The following is a 26,402-nucleotide window of genomic DNA, read 5'->3' as shown; positions in this document are numbered from 1 at the left end:
GAGAATATCAGGAGTCTGTTATTAAATCCTGATCGGGAAGATTAATTAAGATTGTATTTTGTTAGTGCTAGGACCCACAGAGCGTGTGGACTTCTATTCATAACTTTTGTTAATGATTCTGGGAATGTGCCTGTTCAGAAAGGTAACAAAACGCTAAAGGAAATCTGACAAGGTAGGGGGAATAGCATGATAAACAGTGATGGAACAGCTGGGATGGAGAAGAGGTAGTAACTGTATGATATTTATAGATCATTGTTTAGCAAAGTTAATTAGCGATTCCACTCTTAGTAGGAAATCTGCAAAAAAGTTAAGCAAGCAGACAGGGAAGTAGGTGACTCAAGGAATTTACACTGGGATAAGGAGTATTTCATCTTGTCATCACTGGGTATCAAAATGGGCTAGCAGCGACTCTAAATTACCATCTGCTGGCCATTCGGTGTCCTCTGTGAAGTAAGTTGGTGATCTCAGTCCACTTCCCAGTGGACATTTGTCTGTATCACAGAACATAACTCATTAAAAATTGGCGCTAACTGACACCCTTGTTTAGGGTGACCATATGTCCTGATTTTATAGGGACAGTCCAGATATTTGGGGCTTTTTCTTACATAGGTGCCTATTCCCCCCTCCCCCTCTGCCTCTTCTGATTTTTCACACTTGCTATCTGTCACCCTACCCTTGTTAGCAATCTCAGCAGAGTGGTCAAGGGCTGAAAGGGCCTGCAGACTGAAGCACCTTTTTATATCTAGAGGTGGACTCTCCAGTGCAGGGTTAATGTACACCAATGGGATTGTTTAGAGAAACACGAATGGGCAAGCAGCCCCATGCAGTATCTGTTCAGGGAATACACAGTTATCTTCAGTCTGCAAAGATGATATTTTGGCATAGTTGTTTATTTTAAGAGAAAGGATGATATGATACAGGGAGCATGTTCCCTAGGGGTGTCCTGCAGTGAGTAATTCCAATCACAGTACCTTGGGAAGGGTCTCCAGGGGATACAATTATAAGCAATGATCATTACTTGCCTTTCTCTCATGATGCTCCTCAATCATGCTGTTTGCCTCAGCTGGGCTTTTGGGAAGGACCCCTGCCTCCATTAAGCCTCTGATTTTTTGAATCCAATCTAGCAGCTCCTTTAGCTCCAAGTTAAACTTCTGCAACTGGTAAGAAGCTGCCAGCTTTTCCCTCCTGCCACATGATGGACAATTATGCATCAGCCAATACACAGTCAGTCTACTTCCTTTCCCTGCACAGCCCTTGCTCCTGCACCATTCTCTATAACAACTGCTCTCAACCTTTCCAGACTGCTGTACCCCTTTCAGGAGTCTGATTTATCTTGTGTACTCCCAAGTTTCACCTCACCTAAAAACTACCTCTTTACAAAATCAGACATAAAAATACAAAAGTGTCACAGCACATGATGAGCAAAAAATTGCTCACTTTCTCGTTTTTAACCATATAATTTTAAAATAAATCAATTGGAATATAAATATTGTATTGACATTTCACTGTATAGTATATAGAGCAGTATGAACAAGTCATTGACAGTATGAAATGTTATCTTGTACTGACTTCGCTAGTAGTTTTTATGTAGCCCGTTGTAAAATCAGGCAAATATCTTTGAGTTGATGTCCCCCCTGGAAGACCTCTGTGTACCCCCAGGGGTACGTGTACCCCTGGTTGAGATCCACTGCTTTACAAAGCTCCTGCTGGGAGAAGCTGAGGCTGGGGTAATTTGTAAGCTTCAAGTCATCCAGCATTCCCATACAACTCCTTACAGTGTTGCTGTTAAGCTGAGCTCACAGTAGCTGCAAACTGTATTTGAATCACCATGATGACATTATTTCTTCAGTGATTCCTCATGAAAGGCCAGAACTGGAGCAACTATAAAATCCTTCACAGCCACTCCCTGAAGTGATGATTCCTGCTCAGAGCCAGCCTTTGCATTTTTGGATGGGCCTGAGAAACAATCTTTCTTCCCCACCCAGACATAACTGCTGTACTCAGTGATCTCACCAGGGCTGGTTGGAGGATTTAGGGGAATTTAGAGAGATTATTTTTGGGATAAACCACAGTCTTACTGGACTCATTTTACATAAAAAATATGTATGTGGAACTTAAATTCCATTAAACTAACCACATTGTGCTGCAGAAGTAAAGCCCAGCTATCACTGCACCGGATATTGTATGAAGTCCCCAGAGAACTTTGGTGGCCCATGGCAATTGCCTTCAGGGCCCCAAGGAGCAGCTCTGTTTCTGCTGACAGAGATTCAGATAGTAGCCTGGTAGAAGGCTTTACCTTTGTTTGGCCTGCCCCTGGAGCCGTAGCCAGCTGTCTTTCATCTCTCTTTGCTTTGTACTCAGTTTGTCATTTATGGATGGATTCATCTTGCAAAGGCGGAAAGATTTCAATTCCAGTGTCTGAGGAGAGATTTATAATGGACTACATTTACTCAGATTAATTATTGTATTGGTTCCTATGAGCTAGGCTTTCCACTCAATCGCTCGGAGGAAAGGGATGCGGCTTATTTTAAGGGCCCAGTTTTCAAACATGGGTGCCAAAATTGTGGCAACAAATTATACACAGGCAGTAGTTGCGTGCAGACTCCACATTTTTGTTTGCAAATAATCATCCAAATGCACAAACCAAGTAACTATATGCTATTTTTCACACACACATCAATTGACACTTACAAATGCTGTTTATCTGTGTGTGTGAGAACATTTATTGGCACCAATTAGGCACTGACGTTTGAACATTTCACCCTTAAGTAACAAGAATGCTTTCTCCTCTATATGCAGTGTTGTTGTAGCTGTATCGGTCCCAAGATATTAGGGAGACAAGGTGGGTGAGGTAATATCTTTTATTGGATCAACTTCTGTTGGTGAGAGATACAGGCTTCTCTGGTTTATTGGGATGTACACCACTGGCATGAGAGGTGGCTAAAACATGAAGATGAAATGAAAAATATATATTTATAAATAATGAAAAATCTAGAAGGAAGAATGTTACTTGCCCATCAAGAAAACATATTTTGTCTCCGGTGATATGCGAAGGGGGTGGAATAATCCAGAAAGATACTCATTTCACATTAAATTTACTGCAGGACATGACTAATAGTATGTGTGGAATAGACGATAAATATATAGGATTGTCATTGATAATCAGCTTTTTCATATTATGAAAATTAACCAGTGGGTATTATTTTATGAATTTATTACACATTCTCTACCTTTGCATATTTTTTTTTCAAAGAAAGCTGAGAGAAATTTGTGGCCTCCAAACATGCATTCAAAATAAGTAATTATCCTTAAATCTCCAGTTGGTAATTAAATTGGGAACACTAGCTCGCGTGACCTGCGTGACTATCTGGAAATCTCTCTATAGTTTATGAATTTATCTTTCCCAGGCTGCAAACTCCATTTTGAACGTGCAGCCTTTTGCCTTCTCTGTTGTCTATTTGCCTCCATGTTGGGTTGGAATTCCAAAGACTGGTAGCAAACGAATAGCAAGAGAGAGACGTTGAAGTTAAGTGCTCTTCTATTGAAGGGAAACTGCTCTAAACCACAGGATGGCTCCCAATGAAGCTTAGCAGGGGAGAAGTTGCCTTGGCAATGAAGTCACCTGGCAGAGATCTCTGGTCACCTGGGGAAGCTGGCAAGAATGTTGCATGACAAAAGGGGATACGTGCAGGGCCAGATTTACAACTTATGTGTCCCTAGGCACAGCATCTTCAGCGTTCCCCCGCCCCCCCCTGCTTACAGCTGGCCATTGTGTTGCACACAGTTTTAGAGAGGTAAGGCGCCCCTAGAACGCTGGTGCCCTTAGACATGTGCCTACTGTGCCTAACTGGAAATCCGACCCTGGCTAGGAGTTATAAATTGGGAGGAGCTGATTTATTTGGGTCTTTGGCCATTTTGTATCCAGCTAGAGAGGAAAGAAAAGCAACCCAGCATATAGAGACCTGCATGAAGGAGGAGGCCCTGCTTGATTTCCTGAGCCCAGATGGCTCCCCAAGGACTCCCAAGGGAAGGGTGAGGTAGGGAGAGTCATTGCAGTTAGGATGTTTGTCATGTTCTATACATGATGTATACACTCCTGTGCTTTACACGATTAAGTGAAAGAGCAATTGAGTTAGACTCTGGGCAAAGCGTCTCTCTGTATCAAAAGCTTTTCAACTACTTACTAGCTTCCAGAGAGACTCAAATGGTAAACCAGAAGGCTCACACCTTTTGGTGGGGTTCTGGGAGAGGGTGTGTAAGTATATGGGAGTCTGAAGGGTTGCCCTGTGCCCAAAGGGGCTAAGCAGCTGGACATCTGTTTCCCGCTCTCAGAAAGAGGTGGAAGACTGGTCTGTGCCTCAAGAGTGTGGCTAGGGACCCTAACATTGGGCCAGTGTCTTGATCCCATTTAGGCCCTAGAAACTTAAAACATTCAGGAATTCAAGAACCCAGAGCCCTGAATTCCTCTTACAGCTGCCTTGTGGGTGGCCACCAGGAGGTACAGACTGGATCTGTGACAACCTGTGCTACTGCCTCTGAAGTTGGAACAGGACCCAGATACCTCATTTGGATGCTCATATTAGCCCTTAGTCATGTAAAGGTCAATTTTACATGCATACGAGCTGCTTACAGCATTAAAATGTGACATTTGGACATTCTGTTTAGGAGACTACACTTGGAAATTGTGCCTATTGTGTTTTTCCACTTTTTAGAACAGAAATGGATACAAGCTTTTGGCTTAGTCCTTTGCTGATATAGGAGCCATGTTGCAAAGATGCAATAGGGATCTGGATCCATACTTTCCACAAGTTCAGGGAAGGTCCAATCCAGCACTGAGATGTGGAACCATCTCCAAACGAGAGAAACATAATATGCTAAAAAAAAAGTTCCCTTCCTTCTCAACTTTAGTACTTCAGAAGGGTGGGCATTTCGTATGACAAATTGGGATTGAGGGGAACACAAAGGAACTAGAATAATTTATTATAAAGAAGTCTGCTCTGAGGACCTCTGAGTTTTCTATCTGCTACGTTCCCATACCAGTTCATCTTGTACTAGGTCTCTCTGAAGGAGCTCATCAAGCATTTTAATACAGACAAAGAAACAAAAAAAGAGCATTGTTTTAGCAGCCCCAATTTGTATTCTACCCCACAGCCTCTGACCTCCATTTTGGACTTGATGACACTGATTTCCCTCTCCATTTCCTCATGTCGTCGAATCAGGTTTGCCACACTCTCCACATCTTTCCCATAATCCAATGCTTGTATCAGTGCACTCTTGGGGGGTAGGGTGGAAGAAGGAGAAAAATGACAGGATCATATCTCAGTTCCTTCAAATGTTTCCTCTCTCCTTCTTTCTTAAAACCTTCCTTTTATCCCCATGCTAAATTTCAACAATGCAATGGTAGTGACAACTCTCTGTGCCACTTATGAAGGTAGAACAAGAATTCAGAACTCCTTGACCACTTCCAACCCTGCTTGACTTGGTGTGTATCTGAATGCTTGTATATTTAACAAAAGCACGAGAGAGACATTCTATTTTGCTTCATCCCTCCCTGTCTATTTTTCAATAAACCATAATGCTAATAGCCAATTTATCATTCATAAAATTGCAATGTAAGTGCATTTTGTGAAAATTCGAGGGGAATTTTTGAGTCCTCAAAATTTTTCCAGAAGTGAAATTTTGGAGACTCAAGAAGAACATGGAATTAATTGGCAAAAATTGTTATGGAAAATTTTACAACAAATCGTTTGCCAAGTTTAACAAGTGCTATTGTCTGTGTGTTTGCTGATATAGAAAGTCATATATGAATGAAATAAAATCATATATGTGAAATAATAACACTTAGTCCTTATATAGCATTTTTCTTTCATAGATCTCAAAGCAAAAAGCAATGATGGGTATTATTATTCTCAGTTTACAAATGGGGAAACTGAGGCAAAGAGAGAGATTAAGTGACTTGCCCAAGGTCACACATTGAGTCAATGGTACATCAAGGAATAGAACCCTGAATCTCTTGACTTAGTCCAGTATCTTATCCACTGCACCTTGCTGTGTCCCTTTTAAAGTATCCAACCACCTCCTGAATGTCTAGGCATTGATCAAAAAAGTCCCAGTCAATCTATATTTCAGTATTAACTGCAAAAACATTTATTTCTGACCCTAATATGGAATTTTTTGACAATTACTATCAATACCTTCAAACTAGAAGTCTTCATTATATTTGACTGCATTTCAGTCTTTCTACAGACTCTGATTCATAGGAAACCCCAGGGATAGTGAAGCAGTATGCTACTCTAGCTGAGCTTGCTCCATGATTTACAGGTTGGTTAAAGAGGTTTTGCCATTCCTATTTTGCACAGAGACTATTATAATAGGTCACCTCTGAATGCTCATTCTCTCTATAATAATTGGACGGATGGGAGTTTATCCACTTTTACAGGGTGCCCACTTATCTTCAAGAGGAAGTGATTTCTCTTAGTAGATGAAGCCCCTTCAATTAACACAATCATGAGCAGCTCACCTTCTCACTAATTCTCTCCGTGATGTCATCAATTTCTCTGATTAAGGCATGGATCTCCAGGGCTCCCTCCAGTTTCCTCCTGTATGCATTCAGGTTACCATGGAAACTGGTCCACCTTTTATTGAAAGACAGGTTGAGGGAAGAGCATGAATATCAGAACTTCCACAGCCGCAGCTAGATCACAGTCAAACATGGGATTTCTGAGCTTCCTCACGCATGGACTCCCTCTTCCCATGGCAGCCCAGATACATCTCATAGGTAAAGATTTAATGTGTCGGAAAGTGACTGCTGTAGGATTTTTTAGAGTTTAGGTAAGTGGATCTCAGCTAAGGATAAGAGGGGGTTCCCAGCAGTGGGGAAGGACTCTTGCATGGAACAAGTCCTGACCCAACTGCCAGAAACCCTCAACGAACCCATACACCCCATCTTCATGCTGCTCATTCTCAGTTTGGCCACTGGGCTGTGAAGCAGCAGAAGTGGGACAAGTTGGCCGGGAATACAGGTTTTCAGGGGGTTGGGATGGAACTAGTATGGAGTTAGACAGGGTCAGACTGGGGACAGGAGATGGCAGCCACAGGCAGAAATCAAGGAGAAAGTGACAATCTATTGTGAGAAGAGAGAGTCTGCTGTGGGGTCAACAGCTTGGAGAAGAGCTAGAAAACCTGTTGTAGGGCAGATATTAAACAAAGACATTTTGACAAGATGGTAGTGGGAATGAGGTATGGAGTTGTTCTGTTAAATATAGAGCTCAGGCTGGGTATCCAAGGCTGGCTCCACCACCTGAATCTCCAGGATTCTATTACCCTGATAATACAAGCTATGGTCATCCCAGCCACGAGATTCCACCATAGCAGGAAGGGAGCAAGACATCCTTTTAAAACTTCACCTGGGCAACCCAATGACCAATTAGAGTACTCTAAGCTACCATGCACAGGAGCAGGGTTTAATTGTGAGGAAAGCATGTTCATCTCCAAGGATGGAAAGATGAATTTTGCTTTGCTGAATGGGAAAGCCTTCTGGCCAATTGAAGTGCTGCATTGGCAGTCACTAAAGAAGCTTTATTGGCTAGAGGTGGAAGCTAGCATCTTGTATGTCACACTTGTGGAAGAGGATGCGTATGTATCCCCAGCCTTTGTACAGCTCAGCACAGCCTAGCAGAAGCCTGCCCTTCCCTTCCTGCCATGAAACCATTAGAACAGCTTTGACTGAACTCTTCATCATCCAGAACCTGGAATGTATACTCACTTCTCATTGAGCTGCTTCCGGCGCTGATATATTGTCTTCACCTCTTCCTTGTTCTGTCTCTCCAGTTTCATGGCCAGGGCATTGATGGTTTTGATGTGAGCATCATCCACTGTCATCTCCTATAAGGCCAGAAGAAGAAAATATTAGTTGTGTGCCCCAAATGCCCATCATTGTGCCAGCTGCACAGAAGATCTCAGATCCAAACACTCTTCCCTGATACTGCACTCTTGTATCAGTCTCAGATAAAGATGGAGTGGGGACAAGGAGGGACATCACTATGAAACCAATAATGGTCAAAGTTCTATACAAGGACCTTAAGGACTTCTTATCTAGTCAGAGTGGAGACAGCTGTCAAACAAATCACCACATACTCTTTTAAAAACACAATTCTACCTTAAATTGTATAAATATTTTATTCTGCTTGCTTCCCACATAATATACTATGGAAAGGATAATATTTGCACATAACTCATTATCTGAGCTATGCCACATTAAGGATGTTCTTCTGAAGCATGACCTGCAGCCGGTTCTGAACAGAACAGGGCATTGAATGCAAAATATAGGCATTCCAACACTCAAAAATATTGAATGTTGCAGTAAGTCCAGTAAATCATATACTCAGCAGGGAGACATTAATCATGGGTCTAGCAGAGGCACAGTGGCAGGATGCCAGCACTTGGATAATAGAAGTATTGATTCCATCTGCATTTTATATATGCTATGTACATACCACTGTGCATATTTCTAAGTGTACTCTGCTATGATACACAGCCAGAAAGTGAACACACTGAAAGCATTCTATATTGAATATAATCCATCTGGTCCAGCAGAAACTATTCTAATGAATCAAAACCCCACAGGCTCCTGGAGGTTGGGAATTGACCCAACTGACAGAAACCCTAAATAAACATATATACCCCATCTCCATGCTGCTAGTTCTCAATCCAGCCACTGGGCTGTGAACCAGAAGGTGTGGAAGGTGTATAGGCAGCCCAGGCTGGGGATCATTGCTCCTTGGATAGTTACTCAGCACCCTAATCCCAGGTTTGCCTGGCAGGTAACCCCGTGATACTAGTGAAGAATCACTGGCTGGAAGAGTACAAGCAGTTACCCCTGGTGTAGCCTCTCTCTGCCTGTGCCACTGTGTTAGTGTTATGATTGAGCACTGGTTATGAGGGTGATCACCACAGCATCTACAATGCCAGCCTCTTGGAGGTGTCTATGGAACAGTGCAGGAGAACAGCCCATGATGGGAATTCTCTGCTACCTAACACAGAAACTAGGCACATGGCCCACTTAAGATCTATCTCATTTATAGATCTATAAGGTGAGATTTTCCCTATCCAGACTCCCAGAGTGAGTTGAGGATTATATCGTTCCTCCCTTCTCACCTCCACAACTCCTAACTCCTCTTCTTATTGGCTGCCTCTATCCGTATCCGCCTCTTTCTACTGTCCCTTAGCGACTAGCTCTGCAGGTGAGGGCTGAAGGGTTAATGAAGTTTTCTTTTGAACTCTGCTGGCTTCACTTCATTGATATCTGAAATGTGACAGTTTTGGCTCTCTGCCTAGATGCAGCATTACTGCATTCTCATAGGGACTCTGCAAGTGAGAGGCGCTGGAAAGGAAAGCCCATATTCTCTCCAAGCCCCAGGCATATCCAGAATTTCTCTCCAGACATCTCAGGGCTCTCATTCTATGCATAGTATGAGGGTCTCCTTCTGCCATTGGGGGGCAGAAAGGGAAGATGTGAGATGCTCTGACAGAGGTTGGCAGCAATATGGGAAGGACATAGGGACTGTGGGCAGATAATGCTAAAGAAAACTCCCACAGACAGACCTAATATATCTTAATTAGGTTTCCCAGGCTAGCATGTCAGCAATGCAATGCAGGTATTCTTTCTTGAATGTATGCTGAGACTTATTTGCCTTTGCCCAAATTAGTGCATCAGTTAGGGTGAGAAAGCCGGCTGCATGTTTCTCACCATGGACGATAGTTCAGAGATCTCAGCAAAGAAAGCTGAACCAGGCAGCTAGTGCACTGTTGCTCCACAGCAGAACCTCTCTTTGGAGGTTCGGTTCATGAAGGTCTGGAATGTGTTACAGGTTCCAAACCAACCCAAGCTGAACCTCACCCTAAACCACCAAGTTTGCCTGATCTGAGGTGGAACACACAGAGTTTTGCATAGTTTCTATCCAAAAGTGTAACCCATTTGAAACTCACTCTAAATCTAGCCCAGAATCACTCAAAAGAGTTTCAGGTTTGCAGTGCAATCTGAAGTTTTAGATTTCACTGTGATCATTTGTACAGCTCTGTTAAGATGTCATCAGGCATTTGATGTCGTGATGCAAGGAGAGAGGATAATAGCTATTCTAACAGCTTTTGAACTGGCAAATCCCTCTATACTTCTTTCTGCTCTTCCTTCTGCTAAGGAAAATGAAATAGCTTCAGTGGCTGTGATGTGCTTCTGTGATGGAAAGCTGGCTTTTGGTTTAAGTCATACCAGGCATAGGGTACTAGGCATGGAAATTTCTCTTACCCCTGATGCTGCTCCTCGAAATTCATTCAGCTTTTTCATGAGCTGCAGGCAGTGTTCGTAGTCATTCCCAATATCACCGATATTAATCATCACTTCCTGGGGAAAGGAAAAACAGTTAGGTGGATATTCAACTAACGGGACTTGCTTCAGGCCTGGAATGCAAGCAGCCAGCATTTCCTATGGGTTATCCTTTTCCTGATAAATCAAAAGTGATTTCACGCATCCCACAACCATATGCTCCAGGAACACAATATCCTTTGTGATGGAGATTTTGTACATCAGGCCCAATAATGTTTTAAGTGGAAGTTTTCTGTGTCCCTGAATATCATATCCCACTTTTTGCTGCTTGCCCATGCGCCTTGATTACTGAATGCCCTGGCACAGTGCACAATATGCTGTTACAAACTGATACAAGGAATAGAGACTGGATTCCCCAGATCTAAAGGATGTGTTTTGTTACTGAGATCAAGTAGTGGAGCCCTCACTTTGAAACCCAAATACAATTCTTTATTTATTTTTTCTCCCCCTAAACTGGATTTTAGGATTCATAAAAGCGAAGTACTTCTATAAGTAAGTAAGGGCTAGAGCATGGTGCAGCGGGAATGGTGTTTTGCAAGTTTCTCTCATATCACTCTTTAAGTGCATTTGAAATCATGACCTGCAAACCCTTGAACCTTCCCTGTAGTCCTGGCCCCCAGCTCTGAAAGTGCATTTCATTCCATTTCTAGAAACCCCCTTTCTACTGGCCCTTTTACTGAGCAGAGATTGACCATTATAAATTTTGTATAGTTTTGCGATGTAGACAGATGTTTAGAGAATATGATGAGGTCACTTCCTAATTCATTTACACTTATCACATACTTGTGCTTTAATCCATTGCACCACTTAGTATGAACTCCCCATCCTTAACAGCATATGCCCTATCAGTGAAATATGACTACTGACCTCAGAATCAAGGCCCTACATATGTCTCATTGGACAAGGTGACTGTTTTTTCATTCTTAAAAGAAAAATGTCTCAGATTTAATACACAATTTAGTGAATCTAAGATTTCAGGTGCTTAGGGTAGGCTCTATTCTTTTTTCATATCTCTGTTTCAGAGGAGATGTAAAAGCAGAGCCCCAAACCCTTTGGTCACTATAGACCCCATGGCACTTTTTGAATGAATAAGGATGTTAATACTGGTGTCCTAGCCAAATTCCAACTCTGGCATGGAAACATATCAGAATGTTTTAACAGTTGCTGTAACATTCCCTATATATAATCTGTAAAGCACTTTGAGATCCCCCATGACAAAAGACACAATGTAAATGTCCTGAAAGGTGATAATATCATCAAATGTTCATTACTAACAAGCACTTCCCTGTATAGCACCATGGGCTTGCTTGCCCCAGTTAAAGAATAGAATCCATGTACCTTCTCCCTAATCCAGGCCTCCACTTGGTCCACTTTCTGCAGAAACTCCAGGAAGTCCCGAATGTCCTCCAGCATCTTTCCATGAGCAGCAACAGACCACTTCAGCTTCTCCCAGTGCTCCTGGAGCATACGGGTCTTACGACAGATCTCCCCTGATTTTGGGTGGCTCTGTGAAACCAGAGCTTCCCCTTTCTTCATGTTAGAAAGAGGGAATTAGAAAGGAAGTTTACCACTAACTAAAGGGTTACATGGTCTTTCCAGGAGGACCTCCTTCTCCCCAGCCACCACAAAACTCCACTACAAGACCCCTCAAACTGTGAATATTCAGCCATTATTTTCAATAACTGGTAGGAAAGTCTGCATTATTCTGATGCAGTCAAGAACATTAGGCTTGAACATTCCATGGGCAAGGTGAAATTCAGAGGTTGGGAGCACAAAGGAGAAACATCTTCCAGATGACGATTCATCTCAGGAAGATGATTCAGACTAGTACTAAGAGGGGAAGTCAGTGACTCCTTCCCATATAAGGAATACAGAAACAGAAGTCCCCTGGAAACCATACATGGACAATTAATGGGACTCCCCTACCTTGAATTAATGACATTCCAGTCACCTCTATGAAATACCACCAGGATTCTTGTCACACAGAAAAGGATGGTCTCTGGTTCAGATGGAAGGAGATGGAGAACTGACACAATTCTGGGGAATATTTAATACTCATGTTGAGCTCCTTCCCCCTCTCCTTCTGCAGAATGAACCTGCAATAATCTTAGGATAGCAGCAGAGTGTGGGAGTTACCTTGTTAACAGCTGTGATGATTTCCTCATTAGCAAGAATCTCAGCCTCAAAGACCTGATGTTTCTGCAGCAGCTTCATTTTGTCCTGCAGGTTGCTGTGGTCTCGGATGGAAGGGTCCTCCAGCTTTTGCATGCGCTCATTGATCCAATCCTCTGCCTGCAACCAAGCGGACCAGCAGAATTAACATGACACCCAGAAGCCGTCTCTCCTCTCCCAATCTCAGAGCCTCCTCCCAAGGCACAATGTTGTCCTGTGAAATGGCATATTCCTCGAGGAGGCAGATTTCCAATAACTGGTAATAACAAAAGTGACTTTCTGATTTCTGAACTGTCCAGCTGAAAGGGAGTGAAAATAATTCTATCAAATGATAAGGGGAAAATATGGACAATTGCTTGGATACTATTGTTATTGTATCTCAGGTTATAAGTGAGATTAGATGCAAATCTATGGTGACTCTTGCTCATTCACACAGACCTAACATTTTAGTCATGTTTGGGGCCAGAGAGGAATTTTATCCCAAGATTACTGTCAAGGATTGTTTTCCCTCTCCTGGATCACTGGGCAATGATCTTTCAACAAAATTGAGAGAGCATGCCACACAGAACCTATTTCCTAGTATTGTGGGGTGTGCACTTGTTCTTTTCCATTTGCTCCTCTGCCTCCATCAAAGAGATGATCTCCTAGAAATCCTTGCTTCCCTTTATGAGCCTCTGAATTAATTCATTTTAGTTGTATATGGTGGGGTACATTTTCAGCATGGTAAATGGAGATTTAGCTTGATTACTTCATGTAACACAATGGCAGGATTCTCCATTTGTCCATTCTGTCAGCAAGTTTTGGAACATGTGGGAACCTGCAGGATAATTACTGTTAGCTCACGGGGGCCCTTGCGGTTACTTAGAGTCCACCCTGAATATAAGGGAGGTAGGAAGAGCGCTTTGGAAAAGGGAGTTAGGTGTGGGATGGGTAGTCCCTCAAGGAAGTAAAACCAGGAGCAGATAGCTCTAGGAAGAAGGCAACCTGGGAGCTGATAAGCCGTCTGCTCAGGCTGAGGCTTGGGATTCATGTAGTATTATTTTGGAATAATCTTTGTTGTCAATACTCCAGACGGGAGGAGGATGGTCACATATTTTGGTTCATCCTTTGTTTGGAGCTAGATGGGGACTCCGCTAGCTTCCATCTCATTAATGACAGCTAGCTGTTCTGGTGATTAGAGCGTGGGGCTGAGAGTTAGGAATAGAACCCAGGAGGCCTCCTATCTCTACCACTGACTTGCTTTGTTACCTTGGTGCAGTCACTTAACAGCTCTGTGCCTCAGTTTCCTCCTCCATAAAATGGGGATATTTACCTATTCCAAACAGGTGTTGTAAGTCTTAATGAATTAATATGAAGCAGTTAGAAATCTTCAAGTCAAAGGCACTATAGAAGTGTCAAGTATTAATAATATTAATGGCACCTGTGCTACTAAGTCCTTTAACAGTACTTAGGAGAGTTACCTCAGCATGTTTTAAACACACAAAAGAAGATTTTTTTACAATTCTACCAGTTAAGTGTGAAAGATACCCAACGTTCTCCAACATGGAGGCATGGTATGGCACACCCCTAGATATTTTCTGAGCCCCTCCCCTTTATTCTAGACACGTATTGAGAGCTGTTCATCAGGATACATTTCTGTGAATCTCTTCACAGTCACTGTTTTCTGTTGCAATTGGATGTAAGCATCACCAAATGAGTAACTGTGCCAGTTTATTTCTGTAACTTGGGTCCTTCACGTCTCATCCCTCTTGTGTGTGTGACATCCTCAACTGCTGGTCAAGTCTGTCTTCTAAACTGTAAGGGGAAGGTCCTGTTTTCTATGAAGTGCTTGCTGCACACTTGTGGCTGCTAGAAACTAAACAAGTAATAAACAACATAAGAACATAGGAACGGCCGTATTGGGTCAGACCAAAGGTCCATCCAGCCCAGTATCCTGTCTACCAACAGTGACCAATGCCATGTGTCCCAGAGGCAGTGAATCTAACAGGTAATGATCAAGTGATCTCTCTCCTGCCATCCATCTCCACCCTCTGACAAACAGAGGCTAGGAACACCATTCCTTACCCATCCTGGCTAATAGCCATTAATGGACTTCACCACCATGAATTTATCTAGTTCTCTTTTAAACCTTGTTATAGTCCTAGCCTTCACAACCTTCTCAGGCAAGGAGTTCCACAGGTTGACTGTGCGCTGCGTGAAGAACTTCCTTTTATTTGTTTTAAACCTGCTGCCCATTAATTTCATTTGGTGGCTCCTAGTTCTCATATTATGGGAACAAGTAAACATCTTTTCCTTATTCACTTTCTCCACACTACTCATGATTTTATATACCTCTATCATATCCCCCTTAGTCTCCTCTTTTCCAAGCTGAAAAGTCCTAGCCTCTTTAATCTCGCTTCATATGGGACCTGTTTCAAACCCCTAATCATTTTAGTTGCCCTTCTCTGAACCTTTTCTAATGCCAGTATACCTTTTTTGAGATGAGAAGACCACATCTGTACGCAGTATTCAAGATGTGGGCGTACCATTGATTTATATAAGGGCAATAAGATATTCTCCATCTTATTCTCTATCCCTTTTTGAATGATTCCTAACATCCCATTTGCTTTTCTGACTGTCGCTGCACACTGTATGGACGTCTTCAGAGAACTATCCACGATGACTCCAAGATCTCTTTCCTGACTATCTATAGCTAAATTAGCCCCCATCATATTGTATGTATAGTTGGGGTTATTTTTCCAATGTGCATTACTTTACATTTATCCACATTAAATTTCATTTGCCATTTTGTTGCCCAATCACTTAGTTTTGTGAGATCTTTTTGAAGTTCTTCACAGTCTGCTTTGGTCTTAACTAGCTTGAGCAATTTAGTATCATCTGCAAACTTTGCCACTTCACTGTTTACCCCTTTCTCCAGATCATTTATGAATAAGTTGAATAGGATTGGTCCTAGGACTGACCCTTGGGGAATACCACTAGTTACCCCTCTCCATTCTGACAATTTACTGTTTATTCCTACCCTTTATTCCCTGTCTTTTAACCAGTTCTCAGTCCATGAAAGGATCTTTCCTCTTATCCCATAACAACTTAATTTACATATGAGCCTTCCGTGAGAGACCTTGTGAAAAGCTTTCTGGAAATCTAAGTACACTATGTCCACTGGATCCCCCTTGTCCACATGTTTGTGTCCCTTCAAAGAACTCTAATAGATTAGTAAGACATGATTTCACTTTACAGAAACCATGTTGACTTTTGCCCAACAATTTATGTTCTTCTATGTATCTGACAATTTTATTCTTTACTATTGTTTCAACTAATTTGCCCGGTATGGAAGTTAGACTTACCAGTCTAATTGCCAGGATCACCTCTAGAGCCCTTTTTAAATATTGGCGTTACGTTATCTATCTTCCAGTCATAGGGTACAGAAGCTGATTTAAAGGACAGGTTACAAATGATAGTTAATAGTTATGCAATTTCACATTGGAGTTCATTTAGAACTCTTGGGTGAATGCTATCTGGTCCCAGTGACTTGTTACTGTTAAGTTTATCAATTAATTCCAAAACCTCCTCTAATGACACGTCAATCTGTGACAATTCCTCATATTTGTCACCTACAAAGGACGGCTGAGGTTTGGGAATCTCCCTAACATCCTCAGCTGTGAAGACTGAAGCAAAGAATTCATTTAGTTTCTCTGCAATGACTTTATTGTCTTTAAGTGCTCCTTCTGTATCTCGATCGTCCAAGGGCCTCACTGGTTGTTTAGCAGGCTTCCTGCTTCTGATGTACTTAAAAAACATTTTGTTATTACCTTTTGGGTTTTTGGCTAGCCATTCTTCAAACTCCTTTTTGGCTTTTCTTATTACATTTTTACACTTAATTTGGCAGTGTTTATGCTCCTTTCTATTTACCTCACTAGGATTTGACTTCCACTTTTTAAAAGATACCTTTTTATCTCTCACTGCTTCTTTTAAATGGTTGTTAAGCCACAGTGGCTCTTTTTTAGTTCTTTTACTGTATTTTTTAATTGGAGGTATACATTTAAGTTGGGCCTCTATTATGGTGTCTTTGAAAAGTGTCCAGGCATCTTCCTACTGTATTTTCCACTGCATGCATCCGATGAAGTGGGTTTTAACCCGTGAAAGCTTATGCCCAAATAAATCTTAGTCTCTAAGATGCCACAAGTACTCATTCTTTTTCCTGATATAGACTAACATGGCTACCACTCTGAAACTCTAGTCACTGTACCTTTTAATTTATGTTTAATTAACCTCCTCATTTTTGCATAGTTCCCCTTTCTGAAATTAAATGCCACAGTGTTGGGCTGTTGAGGTGTTGTTCCCACCACAGGAATGTTAAATGTTATATTATGGTCACTCTTTCCAAGCGGTCCTGTTATAGTTACCTCTTGGACCAGAGCCTGTGCTCCACTCAGGGCTAAATCGAGAATTGCTTCTCTCCTTGTGGGTTCCTGTACCAGCTGCTCCAAGAAACAGTCATTTAAAGTATCGAGAAATTTTGTCTCTGCATTTTGTCCTGAGGTGACACGTACCCGGTCAATATGGGGATAATTGAAATTCCCCACTATTATTGAGTTCTTTATTTTGATAGCCTCTCTAATCTCCCTTAGCATTTCATAGTCACTATCACTGTCCTGGTCAGGTAGTCGATAATAGATCCCTACTGTTGTATTCTTATTAGAGTATGGAATTACTATCCATAGAGATTCTATGGAACATGTGGATTCATTTAAGATTTTTACTTCATTTGATTCTACATTTTCTTTTACATATAGTGCCACTCCTCCATATGACCTGTTCTGTCCTTCTGATATATTATGTACCCCGGAATGATTGTGTCCCATTGATTGTCCCCACTCCACCAGGTTTCTGTGGTGCCTATTATATCAATACCCTCCTTTAACACAGGGCACTCTAGTTCATCCATCTTATTATTTAGACTTCTAGCATTTGTGTACAAGCACTTTAAAAACTTCTCGCTGTTTATTTGTCTGCCCTTTCCTGATGTGTCAGATTCTATTTTATGTGAACGTTTCCCGTCTGATCTGGCTCATACTTTATCCTCTTCCATCCTCTCCTCCTGACTAAAACCTAGAGAATCTCTATCAATAGACTCTCCTCTAAGAGAAGTATCTGTCCGAGCCGGTGCTCCTCTGCAGCAATCGGCTTTCCCTCATCTCTTAGTTTAAAAACTGCTCTGCAACCTTTTTAATGTTTAGTGCTAGCAGTCTGCATCCACTTTGGTTTAGGTGGAGCCCATCCTTCCTGTATAGGCTCCCCCTATCCCGAAAGTTTCCCTAGTTCCTAATAAATCTAAACCCCTCCTCTCTACACCATCATCTCATCCACTCATTAACACTCTGAAGCTCTGCCTGCCTACCTGACCCTGCGTGTGGAACTGGAAGCAGTTCTGAGAATGCTACCATAGAGGTTCTGGATTTCGGTCTCTTTCCTAGCAGCCTAAATTTGGCCTCCAGGATATCTCTCCTACCCTTCCCTATGTCATTGGTACCTACATATACCATGACCACCAGCTCCTCCCCAGCACTACACAAGTCTATCTAGATGTCTCGAGAGATCCGCAACCTTCACACCAGGCAGGCAAGTCACCATACGGTTCTCCTGGTCATCACATATCTAGCTATCTAAATTTCTAATGATTGAATCTCACATTACTAACACTTGCCTTTTCCTAATGACTGGAGTTCCCTCCTCCGAACAAGATCAGCAGCTCTTTCTGAAGAGCTAATTATGGTTATGTCTCTCTTAAAATCTGTCTCCTTCAGGGATTTAAATGCAGTCTGTTAGAATAAAACAGGCAATAGGATCTACTTCCGTTTTTCACAAGTGAAAAAAAAAATATGCCAAGTTTCAGTTCTTAGCACTGAAAGAAATGTCTTCTTTCCATCAGGCCTTTGAGAACTGGAAACCTGACACATATCATGACTGATTCTGTATTCCTCAAGCCACTGACATACAGCGAAATTTTGGCTGCACAAGGAAAGCAAATTGAAATAATTTTTGTGTGTCTCAAAAACATTGTCAATTGCTTTTGGGGGACTGCACTGATTGTATATAAGACTCAGAAGCTGGGTGATTTTTCCTTGTTAATTACCAGTTTGAATCCTCCTTTCACCACTGAAATTCTGTACACAGAAACAGCCCTTATCTGGTTTTTCCTTCCACAAGTGGGTTTTTCCTCCCATAAGCACATGTAGGGATTCAAAAAACAAACTTGGTATCAAGGTTGTTCAGGGCAGCAAATTGTCATCTGTGACTTTCATTACTAATACACTCCCTGCTCACAAGCTAAGGCCTTCTCCCATTATGCAGCCACACATTAACACTCAAAGGACACTTAACTCTCTCTCTCCTTTTTAAAAGGAGAATCTTATCTGAACAGTGAGACTGGGCAGCCAATAGATCTCTTCTGGTAACACAACATGGGGTCTCTTTCACACTTTCTAATGTTAAATCCAGGGCACAATGACACTATCTTTAACAGGGTCATTGTCACACTCTAGTGGCAGACCAGATACAATTTTGTTTAAATCCCATTTAACAATCATTTCTGTAGCTTTCCTCCTATCATTCTATCAAGTGACTTAAACAGTCCCCAGGCTTCAGTAGAAAGGAGCAGGCAGCAGGATCTAGATAATGAGGACATTCAGGGTACATTGCAAAGCTGATCTATTTTCCCAGGATCTGTCCAGGAAGTGAGTTGAGATAGGGATGATGAGTGAAATCCTGTCTCCACTGAGGTGAGTGGCAAAACTCCCATTGGGACCTGAGTTTCACTCAGTGTAGGCAGAAGGGAACGACCTGATTTCTGGTGGGCACTGGTTGGTTTTTTTAATTCTATACAGCCTTTATTTAGAAACATTTATTTTTTAATGTATTTGTGCTCAGAACTCAGGGTGAGCACACTTGGAAACTGAAATACTTTAAGGACAGTACATTTATATAGTGCTGCATGAGTTCCAGGCATTGTATAAACATTAACGAATTAATCCTCCCAACGCCTCTATGAGGTAGGTGGATAAGTATGTTATTCCCTTTACAGATGGACAAACAGAGAGACCGGTGAAGTGACTTTGCCAAGGCCACATGATGAATGAATTGGCAGGGCCAGGATCAAAACTTAGGGCCTCCTGGCTTTCAACCTTGTGATCTTTCCCTCAGACTAAAGTAAATAAATTCCTAATCAGCAGCTTCTCTTTTTTCCCAGATCATTAAGGACATGATGCATAGTTTGTGACAGTACGGAAGCATACTGGAGACCTCACTACACTGGATGCTCAAATAGCTAGGGTAGCATAAAAATATCCCCTACCAACTTCAGCAGAAGACTGTGCCTCATTCTGTGATCCATGTGTGTGTTCTCCAGACTTCTGGATTGCAATTTCTGTCTAGAAATGAAGCCATGAACCCTAAAATGCTCAGGCTGCTGCATTTTGCACCAGCTGATCTTAAACAGATCATATGACTCCAATACTCTGCCTTCTGTACTATCTTCCCAGTAAATACAGAATCCAGTTCTCTCTCCTGATATTCAAAGCTCTCCGTGTGATTAGCCCAAGTTATCTGAGAGTTTGTTTCTCCCTCATGGCTGTAACTGCTACCTTCCACTGGAACAATGAACCAATGGGGATAGATTGTGACTGCAGGAGACAGGATTTTCACAGGAACTGGACCTAGACTATGGAATTTACTTGCACAAGAAATAAGAATATTTGCTGTTGGCACACAATGAATAACCACTGTGTTGGCACACAGGGCCAGATCCTGCTCTAAGGTATACAAGTGTGTCAGTTAGGGAAGGAGGGAGAGTTTCTTTCCCCAGCACAAGAGGAGGAGAGAGATTATAATTTAATACTCAGAGGGCACTAAGGGGCAGACATATTCCTAAACCATCTGGTGAACTGCATCCACAACTAGCATTGCCAGTTGCCCATCCAGGCCATCTGCCTCATTAACCTGGGATACCCTATACCTTTTGAAAATAGCAGCAGTGCGCAATTTGCCATTCATTCCCTCAGCCCAACCCATGGACTCCTCCTCTGCCAGGAGTGTTTATGGGTCAGAGGATGCATCAAGCCAGCATTCCAGCTACCATACCCACTACTGACCAGGTTAGGATTTGGGCTGTTACTTACTGACAAATGGAAGGATAGCATTTGGCTGTTTAATAAGTCTTGCTAGAATACATTTTAAAAAGAGGATAGGCTTTGAAAAAGTGTCTTCCGACCCTGAATTCAAACACTGCCAAGGAAGAGGGACCTGCTGAGATACTGAACTGCTTAACCTATTAGTGTTAGGGGAGAGGGACACCCACACAGGCTGTTTGTACAAATGGAATCTGAAAAGCTGATTTAAAAAACCTCTGTCTGTAATATAAAGAATCAAGTGCAGGTTGTGGGCAGCAGCTATCCAGCTGGCATTTGCTTTTGGTAACAGTCTGAGCTTGAAATATGTCAGCTTAGCGCAGGGCAGCGTTTGGGGTGACTGAACCTCTCTGCTTTTTCCTTCCGCTGCGGGGGAGTGTTTCAAGGAAGGTAGCAACAGGTGCATCTGCAAACCCAGTAACAGTTTGTGCAAATGCTCCCATCAGCTCCCATGTGTGTGATGTTTGTGCCAGCATGACGGATGCTGGCACATTTTTCAGGCATGCACATTGGACTGCCCTTTGGAAATGTGACCTGGAATGTCTTCCCAACAGTGATGTCAGCAGCAATGACAACTCTATTACAAGGCTAAGTCCAGAACAGGAGAAACAAATAGAATCAGAATCACTTTACAGAGATGGGCCTAAAGCAGCTGAAGAGCTGCTCTAACTTATGACACTGGCTTAAAGTTCCTAAGTGCCCTTACACCAGTGGAGGAAAGGCATAGCTCTGCTTGGCTTCACCATGCTCTCTCCCTCCCCACATCAGTCCCACCTAGGATTGCCCGATCTCTCCCTCTATGCCAGAGAGAAGGGAGCAAGGGGCATAGAAGGCAATTATTTCACCTTTGCCATTTTTACCCTAGTGAAGAGTTCCCCTATGTGCAAAATGGCTGTAAATGGACAAGAGAATCCAACCCTAGAAACCATGTCATAATCGTTGTGCAATAACAACCACCTTTATTAAAATAATTTCCTCTTCAGATGTTTAGAAACACAGGTGTTGCTATACGTGGCTAGACCTTTGATCCAGCTAGTCTCTTGCAGTGGCCAGTGCTTGATGTTTCAGAGGGATGTGATTCCCCATCCTGCCATCAATCATTCTTACTGTAATGAGAGTCGGAATTTTGAAGCAGGAACCAAAGTTACCCATAGTGTTGTACAGGGAATCACTGTATGTGGTGAGCCTTATCAGCAAAAGCACATTGCACTTGGAGCCAGGCAGGCAAGCCAGCGGCACCTATAAAGTGTTTACTATCTTTTCTTATGTTATAATAGCAAGTTGGCAGCAGCTATTACATGGTGTCAGAAAACACTGAAAGTAAGAAAAGAGTAGAAGAAAACTGAAAAGAAATGGACCAACTAAAGCCTCCAGGAAAGCATTTGAAGAAAATAGAGAAAGTGGAAGGAAGGATTAGAGCTGAACAACATTGCAAGTGGCACTGACAAAAACAATGAACGGCCGCTGTCATAAACAGATAGCTAAGGGCTAATGTTCTTTTACCTGTAAAGGGTTAACACAGGGAACCAAACACCTGACCAGAGGACCAATCAGGAAACAAGACCTTTTTCAAATCTGGGTGGAGGGAAGTTTGGGTGTGAGTTCTTTGTTCTTTTTCTTGGGTCTGTGCCCTCTCGGCTCTGAGAGTGATTTTTCTATCTCCAGGTTTTCTAATCTTCTGTTTCCAAGTTGTAAGTACAAGGATAGTAAGACAATAGGTTTATATTGTTTTTTTTTTGTATTTACATGTGTGTAGTTGCTGGAATGTGTTAAATTGTATTCTTTTTGGATAAGGCTGTTTATTCATTTTTTTCCTTTAAGCAATTGACCCTGTATATTGTCACCTTAATACAGAGACCATTTTATGTCCTTTTTCATTCTTTTTATATAAAACTTTCTTTTTAAGACCTGTTGGAGTTTTTCTTTAGTGGGGACTCCAGGGAATTGAGTCTGCAGCTCACCAGGGGATTGGTGGGAGGAAGAAGTCAGGGGGAAAAGTCTCTTTGTGTTAGATTTACTAAGCCTGACTTTGCATACCCTCTGGGTGAGGGGGGAGAGAGGTTAGATCTCTCGGTGCTTGTGTTTCAAAGACTTGAAGCAGGGAGGGTGGAATCCCTTTGTTTAGATTCACAGAGCTTGCTTCTGTATATCTCTCCAGGAACCCAGGGAGGGAACACCTGGAGAGGAGGAGGGGGAAGGGAAATGGTTTATTCCCCTTTGTTGTGAGACTCAAGGAATCTGAGTCTTGGGGTCCCCCAGGGAAGGTTTTGGGGAGACCACAGTGAGCTAGGCACTGTATAATTCCTGGCTGGTGGCAGCAATTACCAGGTCCAAGCTGGTAACTAAGCTTGGAGGTTTTCATGCTAACACCCATATTTTGGACGCTAAGGTCCAGATCTGGGAAGAAACGTTAGGACAGCAGCAAACAGCATTATTTCTTTCTTTGGTAGGTGAAGAAAACAGAGGAGTATTTAATACTTTACAATTTGATGATGTAGCAGATAAAGAAACAAAAAACAGATCATACAGAATATGTTTAAGGCATACTGTGCACTGTAAAGAAATGTGTGGGAGTCACAAATTTTTCACCAGCAGTCTGACAGATGCGAGAGTATAGACCAATATGTAACTGATTTAAAACTGGAAATACAATTGTGGAGAACTGTGTGAGTAACTCATTAAAGACTGCATCATGTGTGATGTTGCATCAGACTCAGTTCAAGCTAGGTTGTTGTGGGATAGTAATTTAATCCTTGAATGTGCTGTGGACATATGACATGCAGATGAAATGACTGCAAAACAACTGAAAGGCCTGGATGAACTGGAAAAAAACACATGCACATATTACAGCATACGTCCACCTTTACTAAGCACCCAGACAGAGCCATCAACTGGAGGGGTGTCCTGCAATTAATAAAAGCCTGTGATTGAGAGAAGGGAAAAGAGCAATCAGAGAGGCAACTAAAGGTTGTTATAAATGCAGCCAAAGTCATGCCATTAGGTAGCCTCCTACATATGAGCAAGAATGCTGAAGATTTGGCAAATGCAATCATTTTGCTAAAAAGTGCAACTCTGGAAGACAAAAGTACCTGGGCAAAGAGATGTTTAACCTCACAGAAGCAGGTGAGCACTTGTAAGATATGTTCCTCAGCATGCTAAGTACTGAGCCTCCCAAGGATGAGTGGAATGTGGATTTGCTTATTCTTGATAACAAAACTATGAGTTTTAAAATCAATACTGGGGCACAGGCCAAAGTGATGTCTGTAAAGTGATACATTTTAAGGCCGAACTCCTTCTCAACTCAAGTATTCAGCTGATAATGTACTCAGGGGGAAAACTGCAAGTATGTGGTGAATGCAACTTGGACTGTGAGTACTGGCATAAGAAAACATTGATGGAATTTCAAGTGGTAGAATTTGACTCCAAAGCTATATTGGGCTTACAGGCAGTGACAAATTTAAACTTAGGGCAGACAGTCAATATGATAAAGAAGAACCAGAAGGTGAATGGAATACATTTAAAGAATACAGAGATTTATTTGAAGGTGAAGGGTGCTTGCCAGGTAAGCACACCATAAAGATGAACTCGCAAATACCACCTGCAGTTCATGCACTTTGCAAACTTCCATTGGCATTAAAGGACAAAATAGAAAAACAATTGCTCTGCATGGAACAGTTGCAAGTAATAAGAAAAGTGCAAGAACCTACAAAATGTCAATTCCATACTGACTATACACAAACCAGGTTGAGATAAAATAAAAGTACGCTTGGATGCAAGAGATATGAATAAAGCGATACAAAGGGAACGTTTTCAATTACCTAAAGTAGAACTCACTAGTAAGTTAGCAAAAGCTACAGTTTTCACTGTCTTAGATGCCAGTAGTGGATTTTGGCAAATACAGCTGGTTGACAAAATTCTAGACTGTTCACTCAACATACCATTTGGCAGGTACATGTTCACCAGAATTCCTTTTAGCATCTGTTCAACTCCTGAAGTATTCCAAAGAATGCTCCAACAGACATTTGAAGGTCTGGAAGGTGTTGAATGTTATATATATGACAAACTGGTCTGGGGAAGTACCAGACAAGAACACGATGAAAGGCTCAAGAGAGTTCTAGACAGGTATTGTGAAAGGCACTTGTGACTGACAGAACAAGAGCAAACACAAATGGACTCTGACAGAGATAAAATATTTGGGAGCATTCCTTGACCACAGAAGGTTATTTATCTTGGGAAATTTATCCTGCACATGTCAACAGTAGCAATTCCTTTAAGACAACTGTTGGGAAAAGATGTCAAGTTCACCCATATGCCAATACATGAGGTGGCATAGGAGCATTTGAAAGAACTGTTTACAAGGGCACCCGTACTGAAGTACTTTCACGTCAAAGAGCAGTTGCTGTGCCAGAGGACACGAGTTCTACTGGATTAAGGGCTATTGCTGCAAAAGATGGCTCCTGTTGTTTATTGCTTCTAAAGCTCTGACAACTACCTAACTGAATTATGCCCAAATAGAAAAGGAAATGCTGGCAATAGTATCTGGCTGCACTTGATTTCGTCAGCTCATCTATAGGAAAAAAGTAGCCATGGAAACAGACCACACAGCTCCTATGGCCATTTTCAGAGAACCTTTGTGCAGTACTCCACCAAAGATTCAAAGACGGTTGCTAACGCTCCAGAAATATCAACTGAAAGTTGGATACAGACCAGGGAAAGTGTTAGCAATTGCTGATGCTTTATCCAGAGTGTCTAGACTGCACAGTGAAGGAGTAAGTTCAGAGGAAGCTGATATTGCAATACATCTCACGATGTCTTACTTGCACATTTCAGAACAGAAATTGAAGGAATTTCAGACAGCTACTGCAAATGATGTCCTGCAAACCTTAAAACAAACAATTTCCCAAGGATGGCCAGACCAGAGAATGGAAGTACCAGAGAACAATTGTGCTTATTGGTCATAGAGAGAGGAACTAAGTATGCAAGATGGACTTGTCTTTAGAAGAGATAGAATCATAGTACTAGAATATCTCAGAAAGGAGATCTCATCTTGTATTCATAAGAGTCATATGGGAGCAGAGCTATGTAAAAAGAGAGCTTTGGATGCTGTCTATTGGCCAGACGCATGCAGTCAAATTGAGGACATGGTATAGTCTTGAAACACGTTAAACCTTCAGAAACAAAGATCAAAAGGAGCTAGTGTTACCACATGAGGTCCCAACAGACCATGACAGAAACTTGGCATGAACCTGTTTAAAAGTCACGGTACAGATTATCTTACTCTGGTTGATTATTATTCAAAATACTTGTAAGTCTGCTTGTTTCAGAACACCACAAGGGTGTCTGTCATCAGACACTGCAAGTCTATAATTGCAAGGTATGACATACCTTGATGAGCTCACTAGTGACAATTGACCACAATTTGGCTCTAGAGACTTTAAAACTTTTACAAAGCATTGGGACTTTATTCACAAAACATCACGTCTGTTATTCCTACAATTGAATGGAATGGCTGAGAGAGCAGTTCAAACTGTGAATCAGATTCTTAAAAAAATCTAGTTTGGGTAACACGCTTCCTATCTTATTGGATAGGTGTTATTGGAATACTCCTATATGAGACTGAAGATCACCTGCTCGACTCCAGATGAGAAGATGTTTAAAGACTAGAT

At 41.9% G+C, this 26,402-nt stretch overlaps 2 protein-coding genes across 4 annotated transcripts in view; one reads left to right on the top strand and one right to left on the bottom strand.

Moving 5' to 3' along the window:
• Window positions 1-26,402, top strand: part of LOC127051950 (uncharacterized) — a 260,294-nt gene that overhangs the window by 42,247 nt on the left and 191,645 nt on the right. The window lies entirely within an intron of this gene.
• The window catches only part of SPTBN5 (spectrin beta, non-erythrocytic 5), a 173,238-nt gene that overhangs the window by 53,666 nt on the left and 93,170 nt on the right, over window positions 1-26,402 (bottom strand). For all 3 annotated transcript variants that reach the window (XM_050954918.1, XM_050954916.1, XM_050954917.1), the window contains 8 exons: window positions 12,518-12,673; window positions 11,720-11,911; window positions 10,304-10,399; window positions 7,766-7,884; window positions 6,521-6,635; window positions 5,160-5,273; window positions 2,297-2,418; window positions 1,023-1,185 (listed from right to left, as the gene is read on the bottom strand). In XM_050954918.1, coding sequence (XP_050810875.1) covers window positions 1,023-1,185; window positions 2,297-2,418; window positions 5,160-5,273; window positions 6,521-6,635; window positions 7,766-7,884; window positions 10,304-10,399; window positions 11,720-11,911; window positions 12,518-12,673 — 1,077 coding nt within the window. The remainder of the gene's footprint in view (window positions 1-1,022; window positions 1,186-2,296; window positions 2,419-5,159; window positions 5,274-6,520; window positions 6,636-7,765; window positions 7,885-10,303; window positions 10,400-11,719; window positions 11,912-12,517; window positions 12,674-26,402) is intronic.

The sequence above is a fragment of the Gopherus flavomarginatus genome, chromosome 5 (genome assembly GCF_025201925.1).
Source record: "Gopherus flavomarginatus isolate rGopFla2 chromosome 5, rGopFla2.mat.asm, whole genome shotgun sequence".
NCBI lineage: Eukaryota > Metazoa > Chordata > Testudines > Testudinidae > Gopherus > Gopherus flavomarginatus.
This window is presented reverse-complemented; position numbering and strand designations above follow the sequence as displayed.